This window comes from Myotis lucifugus, unplaced genomic scaffold, assembly GCF_000147115.1.
Source record: "Myotis lucifugus unplaced genomic scaffold, Myoluc2.0 scaffold_908, whole genome shotgun sequence".
NCBI classification, from domain to species: Eukaryota; Metazoa; Chordata; class Mammalia; order Chiroptera; family Vespertilionidae; genus Myotis; species Myotis lucifugus.
The window spans coordinates 76266-102741 of NW_005871956.1; the positions used below are offsets into that span (position 1 = coordinate 76266).

The 26476-nt window shown below is 43.6% G+C and overlaps 1 protein-coding gene across 1 annotated transcript in view; it reads right to left on the reverse strand.

Moving 5' to 3' along the window:
- SAE1 (SUMO1 activating enzyme subunit 1) overlaps positions 1 to 15679 on the reverse strand; it is a 52580-nt gene extending 36901 nt beyond the window's left edge. Inside the window, exons 1-4 of the mRNA XM_023747561.1 lie at positions 15532 to 15679; positions 9601 to 9774; positions 7377 to 7519; positions 6002 to 6101 (exon numbers count right to left, since the gene is read on the reverse strand). Coding sequence (XP_023603329.1) covers positions 6002 to 6101; positions 7377 to 7519; positions 9601 to 9774; positions 15532 to 15612 — 498 coding nt within the window. The 5' untranslated portion in view covers positions 15613 to 15679. The remainder of the gene's footprint in view (positions 1 to 6001; positions 6102 to 7376; positions 7520 to 9600; positions 9775 to 15531) is intronic.
- Positions 15680 to 26476: the final 10797 nt, after the last annotated feature.

Genomic DNA, 26476 nt, shown 5'->3' on the forward strand with positions numbered 1-26476 from the left:
TCCTCACCTGAGAATATTTTTTCCACTGCTTTTCAGACAGAGTGGAAAGGAAAGAGGGAGGGAAGGAGGGAGAGAGAGAGAAGGAAAGAGAGAGAGAAACATCGACACACAGATGTGAGAGACACATTGACTGGCTGCCTCCTGCAGGCTCCCTTACTGGGGGTGGGAAGGGAAGGGAACCTGCAACCCAGGTACGTGCCCTTGACTGGGAATCAAACCTGCAACCCTTCGGTGCATGGGCTGAGGCTCTAACCAACCACTAAACACACTGGCCAGGACTAATGTCCTTTTTTGTTTTCCAAACTACCAAAAGTCTACTATCGACTTTCACAACAATTAAAAATAAAACAAAACTTAACCAAATCACCTAATTTGTAGTAGGACAGGTGCAAGAGGCGATGCCTGTGTCACTCAGCTCACCGGCACTGGATTTATAGAGAAAACACACTGGACAGTGCTCTCAGGGAATGAAGGCTCTTTCAGGTGAAGCGCCCAGGACAGTGTCTGCTGAGCAGGAGCATCCACCATCTACCTGGATGAACACACTGAAACGGGTAACTTTCACATCTCACTTGCCCCTTCCACTTCTCCTCCCTTGGCTCCTGGATCCCTCTGACTAGAATGCTTAACGCTTCCCCTCTGCTATCCACTCCTTCATGGGAAATCCTGAGCCTTAAGGATTTCAATCTCATAGTTCAGTTAAGACTAGTGACAAGCCCTCTTATACTCACTCTTATAGCTTCCGGAGGTAGGGACCACAGTGAAAGACACAGCACCGAATAGATTAGATTTTCAAGAAATACTTGTGAGCTGCTTCTCATTTGCCAAAAATCCCAACAGTAGATATAAAAGGTGAATTCTCCACATGGCCTATCAGCCATCAAGTTATGGGGTTGTGCTAGGCCATTTAGAAGTGTGGGAAACTGCAGTGACCTTGCCCATGTAAGAGGAGACTGGTTCAACAGATCACAGCAAGGCAATGCACACCTGCTCTCCAAAGTAGATATAAGTCGGGAGGTCTCCCAAAAACACATTGAATAAAAAAAGCAAAACACAATACGTCATACATATTAGGTCATTATATGCCTTATAAGTATTCATGTATATTAATTAGTACTCCAACTTTACTAAGTACACAAGCACAGAAAGTGTTCTGAGAAGAACGTTATAGTCCTTACGGGGGAACAGGGTTCACATTCTCCCAACTTGTTCTGTGCTTTCCCCGCCTGGGACTGTGAATAAATTTTACTTTTTAAATCAGGCTGAACATCTGTAACGTAATATAGTTCTGGATATAAAATAAAGTTGAATATAAATCAGCACCAAAACAACTTTTAAAACTACAGGCTTCACCTGGCCAGTTTGGCTCAACTATGAACCAGGAGGTCACAGTTTGATTCCTGGTCAGGGCACATGCCCGGGTTGCAGGCTCAGTCCCCAGTGCAGGAGGCAGCCAATCAATGATTCTCTCTCATCATTGATGTTTCTATCTCTCCCTCTCTTTTCCTCTCTGAAACCAATAAAAATATATTTAAAAGTAAGAAACACAGCCATAACCGGTTTGGCTCAGTGGATAGAGCATCGGCCTGCGGACTGAAGGGCCCCAGGTTCGATTCCGGTCAAGGGCATGTGCCTTTGTTTCGGGCACATCCCCAGTAGATGTGCAGGAGGCAGCTGATCAATGTTTCTCACTCTCTATCCCTCTCCCTTCCTCTCTGTAAAAAATCAATATTATGAAACCTCATGTACTACAAAGTTAATCCATTTAGTTGATCACAAAGAAAGTTAATTCAATAATTCTTTTTTAAATGACAATAATCTGCTCTAAAGCTCTCGTATTGTACTGCAGGAAGCACAGACATTTCCTGGATATGACCGTACCAGGCACTGTCTCGGAGGACAGCAGTGGACAAACTGCCCCTATGGAGCTTAAACTCTAATGGGAGAGACACTGACAAGTGATTTGAAGAGTAATCATGGTTACAAATCAAGATGCCACCTAAAGAGGAGGAATGAAGCTAGTCAGTCATGAGGAATGTTTCTTTAAGGATGGCAGTGAGAGGAGGATGACTGAGCTGTCAACAAACTGCTCAGGAAGGGGGAATCAAAATAATGAATCACTTCTCCGCCGTGGAATTTCACAACTAATTCATGAGAAGAGTATTAACAGTGCCCAAATTAGTCACCCTCTATTTTCAGAAGCAGAGGTAAAACTAAATCTGCATTTCTTAGCATGTCATGAACAAATCCTACTTTATGATTAGTTTTTAAAGTGCGACTAGGGCAAGGAACCACCATCGGGCATCTACTCCTGTCTGGCAGCCCCTCACAATAAAGAAACATGAGCAGCAAATGGGAATGTGACAATGGCTTCTCCCAAAGGTTTTTCCGGAATGATCCCCATGTTAACAATACTGTATCCCACCATCTTCATAACAGTTCCAAGTATCCTAGACACTCCCAGGGGAATCACCTTGTAAGTCCTAGGGTGAGCCAGTGCCCTTAGCCTCTGTCTGTGCTCTCCCACCTGCTGCTTCCCACAGAGCTGTGTGACCTTGGCAGGTCATTTAACTTCTCTTAGCTTCAGCATCATCTGTGAATGGTGACAACAGGACTGTGATTCCCTGCACCCCAAACACTGCCTTGCACACAGTAGGCATTTTGCAACTCAAAGATACAGAAAGAGCTGGCTGTTCTGGGGTAGGAAAGCCCGAGTCACTCTGTCTTACATCTGTGCTTTTGGTTGATCCTGCTTCCTAGGGCTGGTCCTGGCTTCAGCGCCTGGCAAACTGGCCTTCACATGCCAATTCTAACAACTCTTTCTCTGGGAAACTTTCTTAACACTTCCTCGCCACAAAACCATTACTGTACTCTCTCCTTCATCCACTGTACATCAGGTTTGTGCCCAAGACCCAATTCTGATTAAATCTGTTGCATGACTTCTCCTGGGCAGCAAAGGAAGCAAACAAACTACTAGGCACCTGTCTCCGGGCTATGGACTTCCCTGCTGCTGTATTTATCATGATGGCACATGTGCTAGAAAGGCCCCCGTGTCTTCCTAGACGGTGTGAAAACCACAACCTCTGTTTTCCCTCTTTGTTTTTTAACTGTTTCTAATTTAGGAGCACAATGCGTACCTTGAAGCAAAAGTGGCTTTACAACATTTGGACCCTAACCAGAAACCTTTCACAGGAAACAGGAAGTGGCTGCTTCCCCACCCCCATCCTGCACTCTGAGCATAACCCAACTAGTTATTCCATACAATTTAGGCAAAAGGACAGAATCTGAATCAAAGGATTTTTGAGTTGGAGGAAAACTTCCACACCTCAGAGCGGTCTCTGCCGAAACGGAGGACACTGGTCAGTACAGGGTGGCGAAGTCCTGGCCCAGACCTGTGCGGCCCAGTCCTTCCACGGCGCTCTTGGGGAGGCCGCACAAAGGCAAGGTCTGGAATCCCGGGGATTGTCATCAGGAATGCACTGAATGCCTCGCAACCTCAAGGGCTCGAGGTTGGAATCCCGGCCTGAATTGTCCAAGGGAAACAGCTGACTAACAATGTCAGCTGGGCATATTTTGATACCTTCAACTTCGGCCCCATGTAGGAAGGGGCTGCACAAAGAGCGCTGTGACTGAAGAGCCCGAGGAATGGTACGCGAAGGCCTCCCAGCGCCTGCCAGGGCTGCCGCATTCTCCTCATAGCTAGATAAAGTGGCTCCCAAAAGAGGTTTCCCGATCAGCCCCAGTGGGCACCAGCAGAAGTGACTCCCGGGAAACTTCCAGCTGTGAAGGGCTAACAAAGCCAGGCACTCTCTATTTGAATGTGAAAGACCCGCCTCAATCAAAGAAGCCCTTAAGCCATAAAACCCTTCACACCAAGGCCAAGTGTCACACTTGTAAGAGGGTGTGATTTATAAATTGACAGCACCCACAAAGCTGCTTTTGTGCTCCTCCCTTAGTTAACAATTTATCTCCCCCCACCAAACTCACGGCGCTATTCAGATAAGGCTTGACTGGGCCTCAAGAAGAAAGAAAGGAAGAAAGAAAAGGACCCAAGTTTTGGCCAAAACACCAATGTTCACTCAGGATAATTATGGTCCTGTGAATAGACACTAAAATTAGGGCTTAATAATTCCTCTGTATCACACTCGCAGCATCAAACTATTCCAGTACAAACATAAAGAGCAAGAAAGAGAAAATCTCCAGCGAAGCCTTGCTGGAAACTTGAAGAGTTCCACTTCTGTGGTTTCTGCAGTCTCTTTTGTGGTTTCTGCGCTCTTAGAATCCCCCCTTTAGAGCAATTTTAACTCAATGCTCTGACCAGCTGTTTTTCTTTCTCAACATTTAAATCTACAAAGCAAAGAGTAAATATGGGCTTGGTCGTATCTTTCCTCTCAGTTCGACAAAACCAATTCTGACCACTTCACCTGGTTTTCCCCACCACAAGATTCTACCACCAACTAGAAACCAGCGTCTCTGATTCCCTTTCCACTCCTCTTTTTAGAAAATGAATTTAAATTACCGCACCAATTCTAAGAAGAATCTAAGTATAAATTTAAAAGTATACACCTGATAACATTGGCCAACCTTGAGGCCTTTGTTCTTGAAAGATTTGGTGAAACCAAAACTTTAAAGAAACAAAACAATTCAAGTTTAAACTGTCTCCTGCCTACTTAGGACCTTACTAAATTGTCTACCAATCTCACTTTTCTTTAAAATAAAAAAAACAGACAAAACAAAAGTAATGCTCTTTGGCTCTGGCTGGGTAGCTCAGTTGGTTGGAGGGTTGTCCAGATACACCAAGGTTACGGGCTCCATCCCCAGTAAGGACACATATAAGAATCAACCAGCCCTAACTGGTTTGGCTCAGTGGATAGAGCGTCGGCCTGCCGACTGAAGGGTCCTAGGTTTGATTCCGGTCAAGGGCATGTACCTTGGTTGCCGGCACATCCCCAGTAGGGGTGTGCAAGAGGCAGCTGATTGATGTTTCCCTCTCCTCGATGTTTCTAACTCTCTATCCCTCTCCCTTCATCTCTGTAAAAAATCAATAAAATATATTAGGAAAAGAAAAAAAGAATCAACCAATAAATGCATAAATAAGTGGAACAACAAATTAATGTTTCTCTTTCTAAAATCCATTTAAAAAATTCATGGCCTTTGCTCAAAAACAATCTTTCTGATACTACTTCATATACCAGGGGTCATATTGGTGGCCCACAGACCATGTAAGTCCTGCAAACATGTTCTTTAGCCTCTGCTGTTGACAAGAACAGCATTGGTGATTAAGTTGCCAGTATTAAAAAGTTTGAGACAGAGCATTTAAAAAAAAACACATTTCTTTTTTTTTAAGTATATTTTTATTGGTTTCAGAGAGGAAGGGAAAGGGAGAGAGATATAGAAACATCAGTGATGAAAGAGAATCATTGACTGGTTGCCTCCTGCACGCCCCACACTAGGGATTGAGCCCGCAACCTGGGCATGTGCCCCTAACCGGAAATCGAACTGTGAACTCCTGGTTCATAGGTCAATGCTCACCTACTGAGCCACATTTCTGATTGTCTTAAAAATCACGCCCTAACTGGTTTGGCTCAGTGGATATAGCGTCGGCCTGCAGACTGAAGGGTCCCAGGTTCGATTCCAGTCAAGGGCATGTACCTTGGTTGCGGTCACATACCCAGTAGGGAGTGTGCTGGAGGCAGCTGATCGATGTTTCTCTCTCATCGATGTTTCTATCTCTGTCTCCCTCTCCCTTCCTCTCTGTAAAAATCAATAAAATATATTTTTTTTAAAAATCACATCTGGCATCCTAGATCCACACATCCCCTCATAGCTCAGCTGGCTGGCACTAAGCAGCAGCTACCCCCCTTTAAATGGGACAAGCACTGACCCAGTCTCCCCAGACTCTCCCTCCAAGCCCACCATGCTGGCTTCCCTCCTATGCCATTGTAACTGCCCGTTCCCATGAGGCTCAGTGTTCATGACCCTCCCCGCACGGTACACATACCTTTTTGACCATAGTTGTCTCAGATGAATCCAGTTTTGCTCTCTTGGTATCAGGGCCATCTTCTACTCCCTGGCTAACCTTGGCAACTTTGGTCTTCTCCCTAGAGGGCGACAAGGGAGGGAATCCAGTTCTACTCTAGGAATCACGCCATTAGAACAAATAGAGCATTACCAGCTCACAGAATGGGATGTTGGTTAAGAGCCAAAGTCTTGGAGTCAAACAGATCTGGGTTCAAATCACAGGTTGGCCACCGAACACCTGACGAGCCAGTCACCCGCTATGCGGGAGTAACAACTGCTAACGAAAGATTCTTGTAAGAAGAGAAGTAACATACATTTCTCAGCATACTGCCTAGTAAGCTCTCAATAAACTTTGTGAACGTACCACTTGAATCATGAATTACTCTAACTGAATCCCTCCCCTCTGCCATGGGGAACTCACATTAAAATAATCTGGACTGCTTTCCTCTATGACTTCTTTATCCATGTATAATGTGCCCAAATAACTAGATTTTCTAAAGCCACAAAACGTTGCAGCTATGGGAGATCCTGAACATGTGTGTCCTTCCCCCACGTCAATTTTACAGGCAAGAAACCTGCAGACCAGAGAAATTTCAGTGACTTGCCCGAGAAGCTGAACTAAAGAAAGTTCTCAACTTGGTAGGAAGCTCACCTGCACACAGCAGGGACTCCCTTTACCTCTCAGTCTTTACATCTCATGGGGGAGAGGGGGTGTCAGCGGTCAGAAAATTACAACCAAAAAAAGCCCAACTCGTGTAGTTTTACAACACTGGCACCATCTTTCATTTAGAAGCTACAAGTTCAAAACACGGCAGGTCCCATCATGTGAGAATCACCACGGTCTGCAACCGCAGTGTTCAAAATGAGAGGACAGGGCTGCTGGTTGCACAGAGCAGTCTTTGGACCATGGAGCCTTTTATTTCCAAGGCAGGTTTTGGCTGAGTGTGCCTCCAGAGTTGCCCATCTAACGTATTTTGTACTAATTTTACTATCTCTCAACCTGAAAAGTTTGACCTGCTAAGCTGGACAAAAATGTTTACAATCCAAAGAAGCCTTCCCTAAAAGCGTGCTTCACCCCCTGAAATCCAGAGTGATCAAACCCCCAGGTGATGTACTTCAATTGCCTCGAACACTGCTTTCTTTATGCTTTAAATGAGACCATCATTGTGGAAGGCAAGGTCCCCATCTCCTACAATGCTGAACACACAATCTATGTATCAGAAGCTGTCAATGAATTGGCTTCCCAATGTTCTAAGTGTTATAGTAAAAGACTTTCCTTAATGGTTCATTTTCTAGCAGTGAGTAAAATGACACTTTGAAAATGTTATATTCTCTCCTCCTCTCCCAACACTTACTCTACAAATTCATGCTCTCCAAGATTGGCAAATGTGTATCCGTGGTAGCCAAAAACATCTCCTGTAAAGAACTTGATGCTATTTTTGTGACAGATCTGGTCAACTTTAATTATGACATCCCTGGAGCAGCAAGTCAGACATACCTGCAGAAAGAAAGAAATTGGCTGGGCGTGAGTTCTGCAAACGGTGAATCATTGTCCTGATGTCTAAATAAATCTTAATGAACAGTCTCACTAGGCATGTCTAAAGCCAGTTTCAAACTGGTACAACAGGTTCCTGGGATCCTATGGCTAGAAGACAAAAGGAAAGTTGCAGGTTTCAGTGCGTAGAAAATGTAAATTATGAGACGGTTACTTTCTGCAACCCAAATGAAATGTGTTTAACTAGAAAGTAAAAGCCATTTAATGAATTTGTTTCCCCTGATCCATGAACACATAAACCACATTTCATGGTTTTCATGAAAAGAAAAAGACACTAATAACCTAAGTGTAAGTTATTTCTAAGTGATTAAATATATTAAAATCTGAATAAGCTACAACAAGGAGCAAAACCAGTTTTTAAAATTGACCCCTAGTCACGTTTAAATACAAGGGCACTTTCCCCCCTTCTTTTGATTGATGTGTTAAGATAAAAAAGATAACCAAGTCCTGTTGAGATTATTTTTCCATGTGAAAACTTTATCTGAATTTAAGGACAAAAAAAAAAGGGGGGTTATAGACCAAGTGACCTTCCATTCAGACTTAGACAATGAACTGGTGATTCACTTAGTGGAATTATCAATGCTGCTCTGAGGCCTGTAGGTTCTATTCCAATAAGTTAAGGGATTGGAAATGGCTAAATTTCATGGCATAAAACACCATCTTTTCTGGAGAAGCTTTGTGATCACGGCCAAGAAGATAACTTCTAATGTAGACCTTTTTCATCTGAACATAGAAAGTTGGAGAATAAATTACAAAAGGATATTTTCATTTGATAGAACCTCTCTGCTGTTGTCTGGCTACTGACTACTGAAATAACACTCCTGGAGAAATACGTGCATCTGGTGTCATTCAGAGGACACAGCCTCCCAAGGAAAAATCAAATCTAAAAAGGTGAGACAACCACGATTGAACATGCAATCAACTGACCAAATGGAAACATACAGAGTCACAAGTGACTAAACCCAATTCGGGACCAGTCAAACATGGCCTGTGAGGCAGTCTCGCTTGCCCCGTGCACATGCGTTATACAAGCAACCGGCCCCACACTTCAGTTCTAACAAAGCTTCTAGTTGCTAGAAGGTTGAGGGACACCTAGAATAAATCAAATGTGGTTGCTATGAACAAAGGAATGAAGAGAAGACCTTCATCCACGTGGAAAATGTTCCAATATCTGGAGTTATGAAACAGAATGAATTAAAAAGAAAAAAAGGACAAAATGCACAGATGATCCATCATTTCAAGCCCATATTTGAACAGATGCGCATACGAAATATAACAGCGTGAAAAACAAACTACTCAACCCGAATTCTAACCTCTCGTATAATGGGCCTTTCATTTAAAAAACAAGTAGATCATCTGTGACTATTTCACAATTTTTCAAGCTTCTTGCAGGGTACAAGGAACCATGTCTGAAAGGTCACAGGCACTGAAACAGAATTTAACTTATCCTTTCACCTCTGCAGAGATTTGGCAGAGAAAGCAAGTGAGGTTGGATATGCCTCATTTGGCTTAGGACTATAGTGATTCTGTCTAGATATCCATGGCAACATGGTCAAAGTGGCTGTGTGAGAGAGACAGACCAAGATCAGGTGTGCTCTTTTTAAAGACAAAACACAAGCTGTAGTTTGGTATTTCTAACCAAAAAAATGACTCTGCTACAGAAATTAATCACCAACTTGTTAAGTTTTCAGGAGAAAACATTTGCAATAATATGTATCAAAGCCATGTGCAAAGATTCTGGAAGGAAGACAAACACCAAGGATGAAACCTGGTCTAGGGGAACATATGCCCAAAGAAGAAACCAAAAGACAGCAACTCACAGCTATAGCAGACCCAACATACTAGATCCATCTATCAACACATTCAATCTACTAAGGCAGTATAGTAAACCTACAGAACAGGACAGCTTATAAACTTACTTGGGAAAAAGCTCAGAATTCGAGATTCTAATGCTTTAGGGTACCTAGAACACACACCATTAGTGCTTTAATTTCCCCAGATCAGACAATCTCTATGAAACTTACAGCATCAAATTGAGTGAAAAATGACTCGGGCTTCTTTTCTATATTCTCGGTGTCCACCTTCACTTCCACCATGGGGTTGAGATTCTGAGCTCGCTCCAAACAGGCTTCGGCCCTGTTTCGGCCAAGAGACCCAGTACGGATCAAGAACTGAGCTCCAAGGTCTTCTGGCGATACCTAGGAAGAAATTTTTCTTAAATACTTGAATTTGGAGAAAATTGTATCTCAAAGACAATGAACCTTTCCCTTTTAAAGGATAACTAAAATACCTACCATTTGATTGCATTACTGTTCCTGCAGGAACCTGCCTAATGCAGACGCCCTATACTCTTTCCTTCTGAGGCTTTGAAATAGACATTTAACTTTTACTGGGCATTGATGGTTCAAGAGCACCCCCTTGTGTTTATAAAGAAAATTCACACTAAACAGAAAAGTCCATGCTTTCTTCTTCAACTTAGGTTTGTAACTGCTATCAAAATGATGTAATTATTGCCAAAACCGGTTTGGCTCGGTGGATAGAGCGTCGGCCTGCAGACTGAAGGGTCCCACGTTCGATTCCGGTCAAGGGCATGTACCTTGGTTGTGGGCACATCCCCATTAGGAGGTGTGCAGGAGGCAGCTGGTCGATGTTTCTCTCTCATCGATGTTTCTAACTCTCTATCCCTCTCCCTTCCTCTCTGTAAAAAATCAATAAAAATATATTTTTTTAAAAAATGATGTAATTATTAGTGGTAAGCATTTACCAGATACCTACCATGTGCCCCACGCTAAGCATTCAGAAAGAAACATAAGTAGTTTAAAGGATGAAGTCCCTTTCTACAGTGGTTTAAAATTAGACCAGTGCAAATTTCAGGCACAATTAAGAATGCTTGAAATGAACTCTTAAATTCAATGAAAACTCAGAGGAGGAAAGATGAGTGGGGACTGGAGCAGAGAAATGATTTCACCCATAAGGCTGGATGTACCGCAGAGAGCCTCAAAGCCAGGTAACATAATCACATGACAGTTCCCACTAGGATTACAGACTCCATGTTGTTCACAAAGCATTTCTCCCCAAATCAAAGATCTAATTTAACCATTCATCTCTAGATGTGACTTCGTCACCTTCACCAAGACTGGGTTCCCTCCTCCCCTCCTGCCAAGTTCTCACAGGACTACCTCACTACCTTTCCTTCAAGAAAATGAGCTGGTCCTTCTCCCATTCAAGGCCAGCCCTAACAGGATCCTTGACCCATCCCATCCCGCTTCTTCAGAGATCTCATGATATTATGAGAAGCCATCCACCAGGGGTGGGGAACCTTTTTTCTGCCAAGGGCCATTTGGATATTTATAACATCATTCATAGGCCACACAAAATGTTCAACTTAAACATTAGCCGGCTGTATTTGGTCAAACATTTAATTAACTCACCCTAAGGCTTGGCAGAGCCAGACCAAATGATTTTGAGGGTTTTATACGACCCACAGGCCAGACCCCTGCTATACACCATAGTGGCTAAGGGCAAGGCTCTGAAATAATTCAGGCAGGATTCAAATCTTTTGTTCCAATGTGACTCAACCACTTACTGTGTGACCTTGAGTAAGTATGAAGGAATCACAGGTCAAATGCAGATGTTAATAAAAACAATGCACGTACTAATTACTCCAATACTAACTATTACTATCCATGCTCTGCTCCCTTGGCCTCCCAGACCCTGGCTCTCTTCCTCCCTCCACAGACAGTCCAGCCTCTACATGGGTCCCAAGATCCCATCTCAGAATCACTCATCTTTTCGCTCTGTATACCACCATAAACCAACCCAATGCTTCTTTTAATTTCTACCAGAATTTTCTAGTATTTCTTAAATCACTCTTACTGGTACAGATTTCTTCCTGATCTGAGCCTTGTATTAAACTAACTGCCCACCAGATACTTCCTCCTGGATATCCCACCGGCCCTTCATATTTGACTCTTGTATTTGTCTCTGTTGATAAGCCCATCAAACTGCCCATCCAGTCATCCGAACCAGAAACCTGGTGTTCAAATCCTTGGTATTTCCTCGATAGCCGTCATCTGCTAAGGTGGCTAAGAGCATGGGCTCTGCCAGGAATCAGACTGACTGAGTCACTGTCTCCCACTAACTACTGTGACCTTGAGTGGGCCAGTCCTTCACTTCCTTTTCTCAGTGTTCTTAGTTTTGCGGACTAAATGACACTATAGCCACAGCTCTTAGAACAGTCTCCAGCACCTTCAGTGAGTGTCGCTTTTCTAAGATATTCTTTGTTTTTCCTTACGAGCTCATATACAATCCTATCAATTCTACTAAGTTTTTCTCACCTGTGTGTGCTTCCTGCCCTATCACCAATACCATCACTCATATCCTTTTCATCTCACCAAAACGACTAAAGCAACCTTCTAAGTGGTCTTTTGCTCTTTATCTTGTGCCAACCATAGTAGATACAGTAATTAGTCATCTACCCAAAGTCCAAAGCTGACCAGGTCACTCCTCCCCACGTTGGAAACTCTTCAATGAATCCTTACCACCCAGGGGTGTAAGTGAAAGCTCACAGCGGGGCTTGCCAGCCGGCTCTTCAGCACTTGGACCTTACCTGCAACCTAGTCCCACCTCCCACCATTTTGAGCTTCACACTCTAAACATTCCACACTGCTTTCTATAGTCTATTTCTCCCCTGCTGTTTTGTGCCACTGCTAATGGCCCCTGCCTGAAATACAGCCCCTCGACTGGATCAATCTCTACTTGTTCTTTAACACTCAGCTCAGATCAGAACTCCAGGAAGACTTTTATGTCCCCCTATCACAACCTGAGTCAGGGAGCCCACTCTGGTTTCTGGGGAAAAATGGAGAATGGGAACCAAATACCTATAATACTTCAGGGCAGCAGAAGGGGATCTTGGATGCTTATTGATGTAAACAAAATGAAAGCCTCTAAGGGGCAGAAAATAACATCCTCATTTTATAGAGGAGCAAACTGAGTCTCTGAAAGGTTAAGTCCTTCGCTCACCTTGAGGAGGGAGGATCTGAACTCAAGCCTGCTTGATTCCAAGGCTTTTGCAGTATGTAGCACTGTCTGCCTGGGATTTTTCTCGTCGTGGGGAGGGCGGGGGGTAAAGGGGGACACAAGCAAATTGCAAAGGGCAGAGGAACCACAGTGTTTATGAGCTATTAGGTTTATGAGATGGGGTCAGGGAGGGTAACTTGACTGGGACCAGGTTACATGAAGCCAAAGGTTCTCTGCCCTCCCTGACGGTCAGGCTCACCTGGAGACCTTTTATTTTAAAATAACTCTCCAAAGATTCTAAAGCACAGATGGGACTGAGAACCTCTGGGTGAAGCCTTGAAACCAGTCAGAGGAGTTAGGCCTTGCATTGGAAGGCAGTAGAAGGCACTCTAAGTCCTCAAAGTGAAGAGGTAAGGGATGACAATCAGCCTGTTTACTACCACACTGGGTGGCCTTCACTGGACTGAGGCAGTGACAGGACCATAGCACACACCCCTCGCTGTTAAATTATCGTTCCCCATTCTTGGATTCCTCCAACCAGATGAGAAGTCAGCATCCCCGTGTGGTTTCATTTATTCCACACCAAGGCCTCCAAGTTTAGGAATCATCCTTCCTTGAGTCTCTAACTCTTAACTTCTCTGGACACTACAAATTAGTCTAGATGAGGTGCTCCTGCCTCTAGGGGGCACTGTGGTTGCGGAGATGTCAAAGCAGCAGGTCCTCAGACTGTTAAATAACCTGAAAGTTTGCTTGCTGGAATTTTCCTTCCTTAGGTTTTATTTATTTATTTTTTTTAAATATATTTTATTGATTTTTCACAGAGAGGAAGGGAGAGAGATAGAGAGTTAGAAACATCGATGAGAGAGAAACATCGATCAGCTGCCTCCTGCACATCTCCTACTGGGGATGTGCCCGCAACCCAAGTACATGCCCTTGACCGGAATCGAACCCGGGACCCTTCAGTCCGCAGGCCGATGCTCTATCCACTGAGCCAAACCGGTTTTCGGCTTTAGGTTTTATTTTTATTTATTTTTTTAACCCTCATCTGAGGATATTTTTCCATTGATTTTTAGAGAGAGTAGAAGAGAGAGGGAAAGACAGAGAGAAATATCGATGTGAGAGAAACACATCAATTGATTATCACCCCGACCAGGGCCCAGGCTGGGGAGGAGCCTGCAACCAAGGTATGTATCCTTGACCAGTATTGAACCCAGGACCCTTTGGTCCGCAGGCCAACGCTATCCACTGAGCAAAACCGGCTAGGGCTTAAAAGGTTTTAAATTCAAGTCAAAAATCAATATATGACTGTGATATTAAGAAAGCCAACACACGCACTAGCTCGTTTGGCTCAGTGGATAGAGTGTCAGCCTGTGGACTGAAGGGTCCCAGGTTCGATTTCAGTCAAGGGCACTGTGCCTGGGTTGTGGGCTCGATCCCCAGTAGGGAGCGTGTAGGAGGCAGCCGATCAATGATTCTCTCTCATCACTGATGTTTGTCTCCCTCTCCCTTCCTCTCTGAAATCAATAAAAATATATTATTAATTAAAAAAAAAGAAAGCCAACCATGTTTCTTTTCAAATTGCAGTAAAATTTTTAAAAATTAATGATTGCAGCCCTGGCCCGGTGGCTCAATTGATTGAAGCGTCATCCAGTGCACAACAAGGCTGCAGATTCCATTCCCAGCCAGGGCACATACCCAGGTTTTGGGTCAATCCCCTGTCAGGGAGTGTACAGGGGGCAAACAATCAGTGTTTCTCTCTCACATCATGTTTCTCTCTCTCTCCCTTCCTCTCTTGCTAAAATCAATAAAAACAGTGCTAGCTGGTTTGCCTCAGTGAAAAGAGCATTGGCCTGTGGACTAAAGGGTCCCAGATTCGATTCCAGTCAAGGGCACATGCCCAGGTTGCAGACTTGATCCCCAATAGGGGGCATACAGGAGGCAGCCAATAATTCTCTCTCATCATTGATGTTTCCACCTCTCTTTCCCTCTCCCTTCCTCTCTAAAGTCAATAAAAAAAAATTTTTTTTAAAAAAATCAATAAAAACAGTATTTTTATAGATTTCAGAGAGGAGGGGAGAGGGAGATAAAAACATCAGTCATGAACCCCTAGCTGGTTTCTCGCAGTGGATAGAGCATCAGCCTGTGGACTGATGGGTCCCGGGTTTGATTCTGGTCAGAAATACATGCCTGGGTTGTGGGCTCGATCCCCAGTGGAGGGCATCCAGGAGGCAGCCGATCAATGATTCTCTTTCATCATTAATGTTTCTATCTCTCTCTCCCTCTCCCTTCCTCTCTGAAATCAATAAAAATATATTAATACTTGCCTGTCAAAAAAACAAAGAAGAAAACATCACTAATGAGAGAGAATCATCTATTGGCTGCCTCTTGCACGCACCCCTACTGGGGATCAAGCCCACAACCAGGGCATGTGCCCTGACTGGGAATCGAATCTTGACCTCCTGGTTCATAGGTCGATGCTCAACCACTAAGCCATACTGGCCGGCTATTTTTTTAGTTTTTAAAAATTGAGTTGAGATACCTTTTAAATGTATTTATTCCTGAGCCTCATCTCAGACTTTTTTTCTAAAGTAGAATCAGCGGAGGGTGAAGGACTATCCCATGACAAAGCCCCCAGGCAATTCTCCATTTTTAATTATTCAGGTGATGTATAAGCACAAATTGGAAAGCTACTCCCCTACCCCTCAGGATCACTCTCCAAGAGAGAACTTAACTCCACGTGCAGATAAACAAGCTCAACAAGGAGACAGGAGTGGTGGTGCTGAATAAAACGCAGTGCTAGCACCATCAGTCTCCATTCATGCCAGCCCTCCTTCCACAGCCCTGAAGGGGCAAGCAGGAACTCCCCAAATCCCCAAGTGTTTATAGCTAAGAGGGGAGACTGCTTTGGAGAGTGATGAGGTGGCTGCACATCTCACCTGTTCGTGATCCAGCATGGTCAGTCCTTTCACTCCTGCCAGGATGAGATTCTTGGCAATTTCAGCCCCGAGCCCTTTCATGCCAACAAGAAGCACCCGGGAGGCCCGCAGCCTGTAACACAAACGTTGTTAACTGGATAACGGAACAGCAGAAACTCGCCAAATCATTGAAGAACAAAATAGGGCAATAATTTTAGTTTTCATTCACTGCACTGAAGCAGCACAGCCTCAAAACTAAAAAAGAGATGCTCCAATCCATCCTGCAGAGCACATTCACTCAACAAATATTTGTTGAGCACCTATGCCAGGCACCTCTCTAAGGTGTGGAAATAAATCAAACATAATCCTTGCCGTTCTGTATCTTATACTTTGTGAAGAAAGCAGATAAATAAGAGAGTATATAGGGTGGGACAAAAGTAGGTTTTACAATTGTTCATATGGAAAATAATACAAAATTAATAAGTAATAATACAATAATAAACTGTTTCAGGTACTCACACTGTAAATTTACTTCTGCCTCACCCTGTATATTATGCCAAAAAGTGATGAACATCAAGCATGATGTGATCAAGACTGATGGAGGATGTTATTTTAGTCAAACTCATTGAAAAGGCCTTTCTGAGGAGGTGCTGAGCACAAATGGAAATGATATAAAGGATGAATATATAGATATTTGGGAGAAGAGCATCCAGGCAGAGAAAACAGCAAGAGCAAAAGCCCTGAGGCAGGAGTTGGTGGCATGTTTCAGGGAGAGGAAGAGCAGTGAGCAATGGGGAAACTGGTAGGAAATGAGGTTGTAGACAGAACCAGGGCTATCATGAAGGCTCTCACAGGCATTGTAAGGTTTCTGGATTTTATTCTAAGCCTGATGAAAAGCCATGGGGTAGTGGGGTCTGGAGGGGAAGAGTATCACAGTTAAGGTGAGAGGATGAGGGCTTAGACTAGTATGATAGCAGAAGAAGAGGTGGGAAGGGGTACTATTTAAGCCATAACACGCAAAAACGTGGCAGCATGAAAGAGGGTGTACTGAGGAAATGTTTGGATCATTCTATGTATAAAGTGACAGAAGACGTGGCTAACAGAAGGTAGTCAGAGGTTGGGCCATCCCAAGAAGTCTGGACTTAACTCTGAAGTCAGTGGGAGACAGTATATATGTCTACAATATCTTATTTGAATTCCCTTGGAGGGGAGGAAAACATACAAAATTCCCATATATAGTGACAAAATAAAGGCACAAGTTCTTTTCAATGAGGAAAAAAAGAAAAAATCCCTTGAAGCACAAGTGTTTCAGAATCACAATTTTTGATTTGAAACAGGAATAAAGAATATGATGTCATATAGGGTCCTAAACTAATGGAGTCATCACGTTGTAAGGTATATAAATGTCTAGTACTGTTATACACCTTAGACCAGGGGTGGGCAAACTTTTTGACTCGAGGGCCACAATGGGTTCTTAAACTGGACCGGAGGGCCGGAACAAAAGCATGGATGGAGTGTTTGTGTGAACTAATATAAATTCAAAGTAAACATCATTACATAAAAGGGTACGGTCTTTTTTTTTTTTTTTTTAGTTTTATTCATTTGAAACGGGCCGGATCTGGCCCTCGGGGCGTAGTTTGCCCACGGCTGCCTTAGACTAACATAAACTTTTATGTCAACTGTAATTGAACACTAAATTTAAAAAAAATACAAAATAAAAAAAGTGCTCATTCATTGACATTATAAAAAAGAAATAAAAGAGTTTACAATGTAAACCCTGCTCTCTTTACATCATATATTATGTAACAACCCCATCAGCATCTTAGACAGCGCTCTGTAATTAAACGCCTTAATATTTCTGCAGCAGATACATGATTATTCACACTGAAAAGGGTAAGTAAGAACTAAGAACAGCCTCACATAAATTCAAGTTCTTTCTCCTGGACAATGAGTTTGCTCTTAATTTATGAAATGAGTCCATTCTCAACAAGTATTGGGAAGAACATGCAGAAACTATGTTCCAATGGTTCTAATAATTATGGATGTTGCATGTAGACTAGAAGTCTTTAATGAGAATGGTGGCTGAGTCCTGTGCTGGTTCTTGGTGCTAGCAGATTTTGGATTTCCTTCGCTGATACAGTCAAAGGATAAGATGGGGAAAGAGGGAGAATATTGACAATATTTCCCTCAAAGGGATATGTCTGGGTCTCAGTTTCTCCATTATTGCTTTCAACCTATGGGCCCTTTCACTGCCAATCACAGGAGAGCAGACAGGCCTTTCAAGTGACAATTCCACTTCACCAGAACAGGAGACAGCTGAGAAGAGGGCTTACAGGAGACAATGAGCAGGTCCTTTATCAGAGATGTAGAGCATCATACCACCGGATGGGAGGAGGAAGGAAAACTATTTGGCTTTCCAGAGGAGCCCTAATCCCTCAAGAATCAGCAAATGTAATAGGCAATGTTTCCTAAAAGAATATAGTACACGTCAAACCAGGCTTCTACCTGGCCTCCTTGCGCAGAAAGGTGGAGCACCCTTGCATTTAGCTGTACTTTCCAAGTCTCTGCTATCACTGTGAGTCTGTGAGCCCTCCCAGCACCTGGCCCTGACGCTGCTGCACTTGGAACTCCAGGTTCTAAGTTCCCTTTCAGTCAGAGTGAGTGGGTTTTCTGCTGTCTGACTGCTCCAGTACCTCAAAGATACAGCCCTGCTCTCGTCTAGGAATCCGTATCTTCAAATATTACCAATGGCCTCCTAATCTCCACACCTACTAACTTCTCAGGCTCTGTTCTCCTTGATATTCCTTCAGCAACAGGCATTACCGATCACTCATGCCTCTATGTGTGAAGACTTGGGTTTAAATTCTGGCTCTGCGAGTTCCTACCTGGCTGACCTAGACAATCTCTCTAAACTTCAGTTTATCCACCTGTAAAATGGGGATACTAATTCTGACTTAATGGTTTTTAATCTCAACAACCTGGTAAAATGTGTATGCAAAGCCATCTAGCATAATCCTTGGCATGTAACAGATGCTCAGTTTATGTTACTTGAATTTATTAAACTTCTCCCCAATCCCACTGCCTTAATTACAAATGGCTCAGTAAAGGATTCATTCTGATTAAAACAAAAAACAAACAAACAAAACACACACACACACACACACACACACACACACAAATAAATAAAATAAAATAAAATAAAACTGACAAAGAAATCTAAAGCTGGCATTTAAAGCCATTCAGTTATTGGCTAGCTCTGACTTCCCCAGCCTTACCTCCTACTACCACCAAATTACTTTACTCAATCCCAAACATGCCCTCAGTTTTTCACCTGCAAACTTTATTTTTTTATATGTCTATATTTTTATTGATTTCAGAAAGGGAGAGGAGAGATAGAAACATCAATAATGAGAGAGAATCACTGATTGGCTGCCTCCTGCATGCCACTCCGCTGGGGATCTAGCCCCTAACCTGGGCATGTGCCCTGACCGGGAATTGAACCGTGACCTCCTGGTTCATAGGTTGATGCTCAACCACTGACCCAAACCAGTCGGGCCACCACCTGCAAACTTTAAATCACAATATTCCACACACCTGAAATGCACCTGTTCTTCCTCTCTACGCCCAGTCAAGCCTTTCCCCAGACTTCAAACCCCAACCTGAGTGCCATTTCCTCAGCAAGTCTTTTCTTTTTTTTTTTTAAATATATTTTATTGATTTTTTACAGAGAGGAAGGGAGAGAGAGAGTTAGAAACATCGATGAGAGAGAAACATCGATCAGCCGCCTCCTGCACATCTCCTACTGGGGATGTGCCCACAACCCAGGTACATGCCCTTGACCGGAATCGAACCTGGGACCCTTCAGTCCGCAGGCCGACGCTCTATCCACTGAGCCAAACCGGTTTCGGCAGCAAGTCTTTTCTTATGACAGACTCGAATACTCTCTCCGCTGAATTCAGAGCAAATGCCACATATAAATGCCTCTGATAAGTCACATTATAGCCACGTGTCCTCTCCATGATCCCTACATCCTGTGGAGCTCTTCAAACTCTGCGAGTTTTTTTTTTTTTTATTCAAGTGGCATCACCCCTGACCTTCATGTTTATGTTGTTAATCCTTAACCATGCCAGGGGCCCCAAGATTACAGCTTACTTATGGCTCAATTACATGAAAAGCACCTAAAATAGTACCTGGCATAGAGTCAGCATTTAATGAATGTCAGCTATTACTATTCATACTCTGACACAGCAATTACCCTTCTAGGAATCAATCCTACAGAAATATTCAAGTGGTCACAAAAGTCATGTACAAATATATTCACAGCAACATCGTCCACTTGCTTCCCCCTACCTCCACCGTGTCTGGTCTGAGCCACCATCATTTCTCGCCAACAAAACTCAACAGTCTCCTGCCCGGCCTCCCTGTTTACACTGTCCCCATCTCAGGCAGAGATAGGAGTGGACACGTGGCATTAGCTGTTCTCTCCAAACTTTTCACATGACCCATCCTTTAGGTTTCAGCTCAAATGTCACCTAATCCAAAATAATGTCCACTCCCTCTTCAATCTGGAATTATGCTGATTGCTTATGTTCACTGCCTGTTCTTCCATTAAAATGTTAACTCCAGCCTAAATAATAGTGACGATTACAAAATGTAAACTCCAGAAACCACTACATTCCTCGCAGTTATGACTACGCTTGGCACTTATACTGTTACTCAAATAGCTGTTGAATTAATAGATATACCAAAACAAGCCCAAGTGTCCATCAGCAGAAATACATGTCTGGCATGTAACTGAACACTCACTATGGCCAAGCACTGTTCCAAACTCTTTATGTTGTTTAATCCTCATGACAATCTTATCAGCTGGTACCTTGTTATCACTATTTTACAGCCGAGAAAACAGACACAAAGTCAACTAGCTTAACCAAGGTTACACAACTAGAAGTGGCTAATATGAGCTAAGAGGTAAGGGCAACAGTAAGGTAGAGCTATTAAGATGGTAGCTCTGGATAGATTAAGAAGATGGTGGCATAGGTAAACACCGACACTTGTTGCCTCTCACAACACATCAGAATTACAAAAGGCAGAACAACTATCATCCAGAACCGTGGGAAAGCTGGCTGAGTGGAAGTTCCACAACTAGAGAGGTGAAGAAAGCGTATTGAAACTCGTAGGGGGTGCGGAGGTGCGGAAAGGGCTGGCTATGCCGCTATTTTAATCGGGAGGGAGATACAAGCTCCCCGCTTGTTCTGAACTCCAGTTCCAGGTGAGACTCTGGGGGACACAGACACATACGGGGAGCAACTGGACTGTCTGGCATCAGGACAGGAACGCGAGGGTGGCTTTCTTTCAGAAGTGCTCTCAGCGATCATTGTTCCTGCGCAGGGACGCGAGGATGCAGGGACCTCTTCAGTGCAGGGTTGACTGGCAGCCATTGCTGTTTGCTCCGCCCTGGTGATTCCCTGAGAACCTGCCCCACCCAATTTACAACCCCAACCAAGCTGTGTGAAGCAGCTTTTGCATATTAATAGCCTGTCTTTTCTCAGCCTAAAACCTGTCAAACAGGCACCAGCTGGGTCAGGGAGCCCCACAGCAATCAATCCAGTAGCAGCAGCCTCCCTTGCTACACAGCTAAGCCTCGTCTGGCCACTTGCAAACCCTTACAAACCCGATACAAAGAGGAGGAATCTGTAGATCTCTCTGTAGCTCTTGCTGGGCGGCCCCAGGCAGTGGCTGACTTTGCACTTCCTTGGAGATCCAAGAGCCAGTGTACCCAGTGGTCAGTGTCAGACCATACCAAATTACAACTCTTCACATCCATAAGACACTCTCAAGGGGCAGACTCAGTGAGCACCAAAGCCCCACTGAAGCAAGTCCTGCCCCATAAGGGTGTCTCCTGCACAGCAGCTCTTCCATTGTAGATACAGCTGGTCCTCACAGCCAATTGGCCTGGAGGTCAATTCCTCCCAGTGATACCAACAGCAATCAAGGCTTAACTGATACAAGACTGTGCACATAGCCCACAAAGGGGTGCACCAAGAGTGTCCACCTCAGGTGACTGGGGAGGCTGAGCCACTGGGCCCTATAGGACACCTACCACACAAGGCCACTCTATCAACTCAAGGAGACTTAGCAGCTACCCAGTACATAGAAACAAACACAGAGAAACAGCCAAAATGCAGAGACAAAGAAACATGTCACAAATGAAAGAAATGGATGAAAGCAAACTACTGGATATAGAGTTCAAAACCACAGTTATAAGGTTACTCAAGAATCTTCTAGAAACCTCCGAGGAACTAAGTGAGATCTTCAAGGATCTTAGTGAGAATGCCAAAAAAATGGAAAAGGACCAGTCAGAAATTAAGCATACACTGACTGAAATAAAAAATAATATACAGAGATTCAACAGTAGATTAGAGGATCCCAAGAATCAAGTCAAAGATTTGAAATACGAGGAAGCAAAAAAAACACCCAACCGAAAAAGAAAAAAGAATCCAAAAATATGAAGATAGTGTAAGGAGCCTCTGGGACAACTTCAAACGTACCAACATCCGAATTATGGGTGTGCCAGAAGAGAGAGAGCAAGATATTGAAAACCTATTTGAAGAAATAATGACAGAAAACTTCCCCTACCTGGTGAAAGAAATAGACTTACAACTCCAGTATGCGCAGAAAACCCCAAACAAGAGGAATCCAAAGAGGACCACACCAAGACACATCATAATTAAATGCCAAGGGCAAAAGACAAAGGGAAAATCTTAAAAGCAGCAAGAGAAAAACAGTTAGTTACCTACAAAGGAGAACCCATACGAGTGTCAGTTGATTTCTCAACAGAAACTATGCAGGACAGAAGGGAGTGGCAAGAAATATTCAAAGTGATGAATAGCAAGGACCTACAACCAAGAATACTCTACCCAGCAAAGCTATTATTTAGAATTGAAGGTCAGATAAAGAGCTTCACAGACAAGAAAAAGCTAAAGGAGTTCATCACCACCAAACCAGTATTATATGAAATGCTGAAGGGTATTCTCTAAGAAGAGGAAGAAGAAGAAAAAGGAAAAGATAAAAAATTATGAACAACAAAGTGACAACAAATACATATCTATCAACAAGTGAATCTCAAAATCAAATGAATAAAAAATCTGATGAACAGAACTGGTGAATGTAATAGAATCAGGGGCATGGAAAGGGAGCGGACTGACAATTCTCGCGGGGGAGGGGGTGTGGGGGGTGTGGGAAGAGATTGGACAAAGAGCTTACACCTATGGGCGAGGACAGTGCGGGGGCGAAGGCCTGGGGTGGAGTGGGAACCAGGTGGAGGGGAGCTATGGGGGGGAAAAGAGGAACATCTGTAATAATCTGAATAATAAAGATTTTTTTTAAAAAGATGGTAGCTCTGAGGCCATTCAGCCCTGGTGCATGTGTGCGCGCACGCATACACGCACACGCACGTACACACACACAAAATGGAAAACTAAGCAGCCATTATAAAGAATAAGAGAGACCTGGCTGGTGTTGCTCAGTAGTTAGAGGATCATCACATGCACCTAAGGGTCTTGGGTTCCATCTCTGTTGGGGGTATGTATGGGAGGCAGCCAATCGAGGTTTCTTTCACATCAGTGTTTCTCCCTTCCTCTCTCTCTAGAATCAATGAAAAAAACAAACGTATCCTCAGGTGAGGATTTAAAAAAGAATAAGACAACCCTAACCGGTTTGTCTCAGTGGATAGAGTGTCGGCCTGCGGACTGAAGGGTCCCAGGTTCGATTCCGGTCAAGGGCATGTACCTTGGTTGTGGGCACATCCACAGTGGGGGTTGTGCAGGAGGAAGCTGATCGATGTTTCTCTCTCTTCAAGGTAACTCTCTATCCCTCTCCCTTCCGCTCTGTAAAAAAATCAATAAAATATATATATATTTTTAAAAAGAATAAGATAATGAGGGCAGCCTGACTGGTGTGGCTCAATGGTTGAGCATCAACCCAGGAACCAAGAGGTCATGGTTTGATTCTCAGTAAGGGCACATGCCAGAGTTATGGACCCAATCCCCAGTAGAGGGCATGCAGGAGGCAGCCAATGGATGTTTCTTTCTCCTCGATGTTTCTATCCTTCTCCCTTTCTCTCTCTATAAAAAAAGAGAGAGAATGATGGCAATTAACACTTATTAAACAGTGACTGTATGCCAGGCACTATTCAAAGCAACTTATATGTGTTAACTCTGCACATAGGTACTATTGTTATTCTCATTTTACAGATAAGAAAGCCAAAGTGTGCCAAACCGGTTTGGCTCAGTGGATGGAGCATAGGCCTGCGGACTAAGGGGTCCCGGGTTCGGTTCCGGTCAAGGGCATGTACATTGGTTGCGGGCACATCCCCAGTAGGAGGTGCGCAGGAGGCGGCTGGTCGATGTTTCTCTCTCATCGATGTTTCTAACTCTCTATCCCTCTCCCTTCCTCTCTGTAAAAAATCAATAAAATATATTTAAAAAAAAAAAAAGAAAGCCAAAATATGATAGACAAAATAATGCCCCAATCCCTGGGACCTGTGAATAAGTTACTGTACATGACAAAAAGAATTGAACTGATATTGTGATTAAATTAAGGGTTTTGAGATGGAAGATGATCCCAGATTATTGGAGTGGGTCTAAGTAATCATAAGAGTCCTTATAAGAGAGAGGCAGAAGTCAGTCAGAGGAGATGTGGTGACAAAAGCAGGGGCCATAGTCAGAGAAGAGAGATTTGAAGATGCTACACTGCTGGCTTTGAAGATGAAGGAAGGGGCCACGAGACAAGGAAAGCAGTGACTTCTAAACACTAGAAAAGTCAAGCACACAGACTCTTCCCTAAAGCCTCCACAGGGAGCAGAACCCTGCACACACCTTGATTTTAAGCCCACCACTGAAAATGGTTTCAGACTCTGACTGCCAGAACTGTAAGATAATTTGTGTTAAGCCACCAAATTTGTGGCAATTGCTACAGCAGCAACAGAAAATACATGGAGCCCTGGCCGGTTTGGCTCAGTGGATAGAGCATCAGCCTGTGAACTGAAGAGTCCCAGGTTTGACTCCGGTCAGGGCAGGTACCTTGGTTGCGGGCACATCCCCAGTGGGAGGTGTGCAGGAGGCAGCTGATTGATGTTTCTCTCATCGATGTTTCTAGCTCTCTATCTCTCTCCCTTCCTCTCTGTAAAAAATCAATAAAAATATAAAAAAACACACACACATTCTTTGTAATATTTTAAAAGAAAATACATGGAGGCACAGTTGAGGAACTTGCTGAAGATCACACAACTACTAAAAGACAAAGCAGTCTGGCCGGTGTTGCTCTGTTGGTTGAGTATCATCCCATGCCCCAGGAGATTGCTGATTCCATTCCCAGTCAGAGCACATGACCGGGATTGTCGGCCTGATCCCCAGTAGTGGGTGTGCAGGAAGCAGCCAATCGATGTTTCTCTCTCATTGATGTTTCTAATCTTCTCTGTATCGTTCCAATTTTAGTATATGTGCTGCCGAAGCGAGCACATCTCATTGATGTTTCTATCTCTTTCTCCCTCTCCCTTTCTCTGAAATCAATAAAAACATATATTTTTTAAAAAGGCAAAGTAGATGTCAACTCAGGCAACATGTGCTCTTAAAGGTATATTGCCTCTCAATATCACAAATAAATGTAAAATTACATTGTGACATATTGTATATATACGTAGTCCACTGGTAACAACAGTGGCAGTAATTACCATCCACAGAGGACTCATCAAGTACCAGGCACTGAGCTAGGTCCATTACATGCAGAACCTCCCTGAAACCTTGACTAGTTCTTCAGCATTTTTCTCTCTCCAATAAAAACATACGTGCTCTAAACATTGCACAACATTTCTCTTCCTAAGAGTCCAAGGGGGCTCCACAGACCTCGTGGGGTAGGCCATCACATTTCCATAGGAAAGGATCCATGTCTGCCTTGAGAAACGAAAAAACTAAGGCTCAGAAAAGGTGTCCAAGCTCTCACAGCTAATGGGTGGTCAGAGTTAGGATCACAATTCAGTTCTGACCATGATCTATGACTTTTTTCTCTCAATGTCTCTCCCATGCTCCCTGTATACAGTTGGTTCTAAATAAATATATGACTTACTCTCCTTTCTTTGACTTCTGCTCCCATATGAATATCTTTTAAATTTCTGGGAAGGCAGGAACCAGAGCCTTTATATATAATCTTTGAATTCACATACTTCTAGTTAAGTCAAGTAAATGAATTCCATTCATGATTGAATTCCATTCATGATTAAAAACTCTTAAGACCACCAAATTCACATTCAAACCACCCTTATTGAGAGTCTAATACAGTGGGGCCTTGACTTACGAGTTTAATTCGTTCCATGACCGAGCTTGTAACTCAAATTACTTGTATGTCAAATCAAAAAGTGAACAAGTGAGACACGTGATGCTGGGCTGATGTTGTGGCGTTCACTGTGACGTTCGCTGCGCCAAATAGCGGTGGGGTATCTGAAGCTGGCTCGTAACCCGAATTTTAGCTCGCAACTCAAAGCAAAAAATTGGCCGAGAGACAGCTCGTATCTCGAAAAACTCGTTAGTCGGGACACTCATAAGTCAAGGCCCCACCGTATGTGAGCGAGTCACGCAAAGACCTGGTGGCATGAGGCTATTTCAAACAGGGTAAGCACAAAGCCCCTTAGGGCACAAAGAGCTCTAGCATATTTGAGGAACAGAAAGATTCAAATAGCTTTCATGGAATTTAGGCAAGGTCTGACAAGCCAGAGCATGAAAGGCAATGGATTTTTTAAAGCTTTGGATTTTACTCTGAGTGAACCAGAAAATATCACTGGAAGGCTTTAAGCAGGACCCCTAATTTAAATTCATTTGGCAGCTGCGTGAAGAGTACATTATAGCCCTAGTCCAGTGGTCAGCAAACTGCGGCACCTTGAGTGTGGCTCTTCCACAAAATACCACGTGCGGGC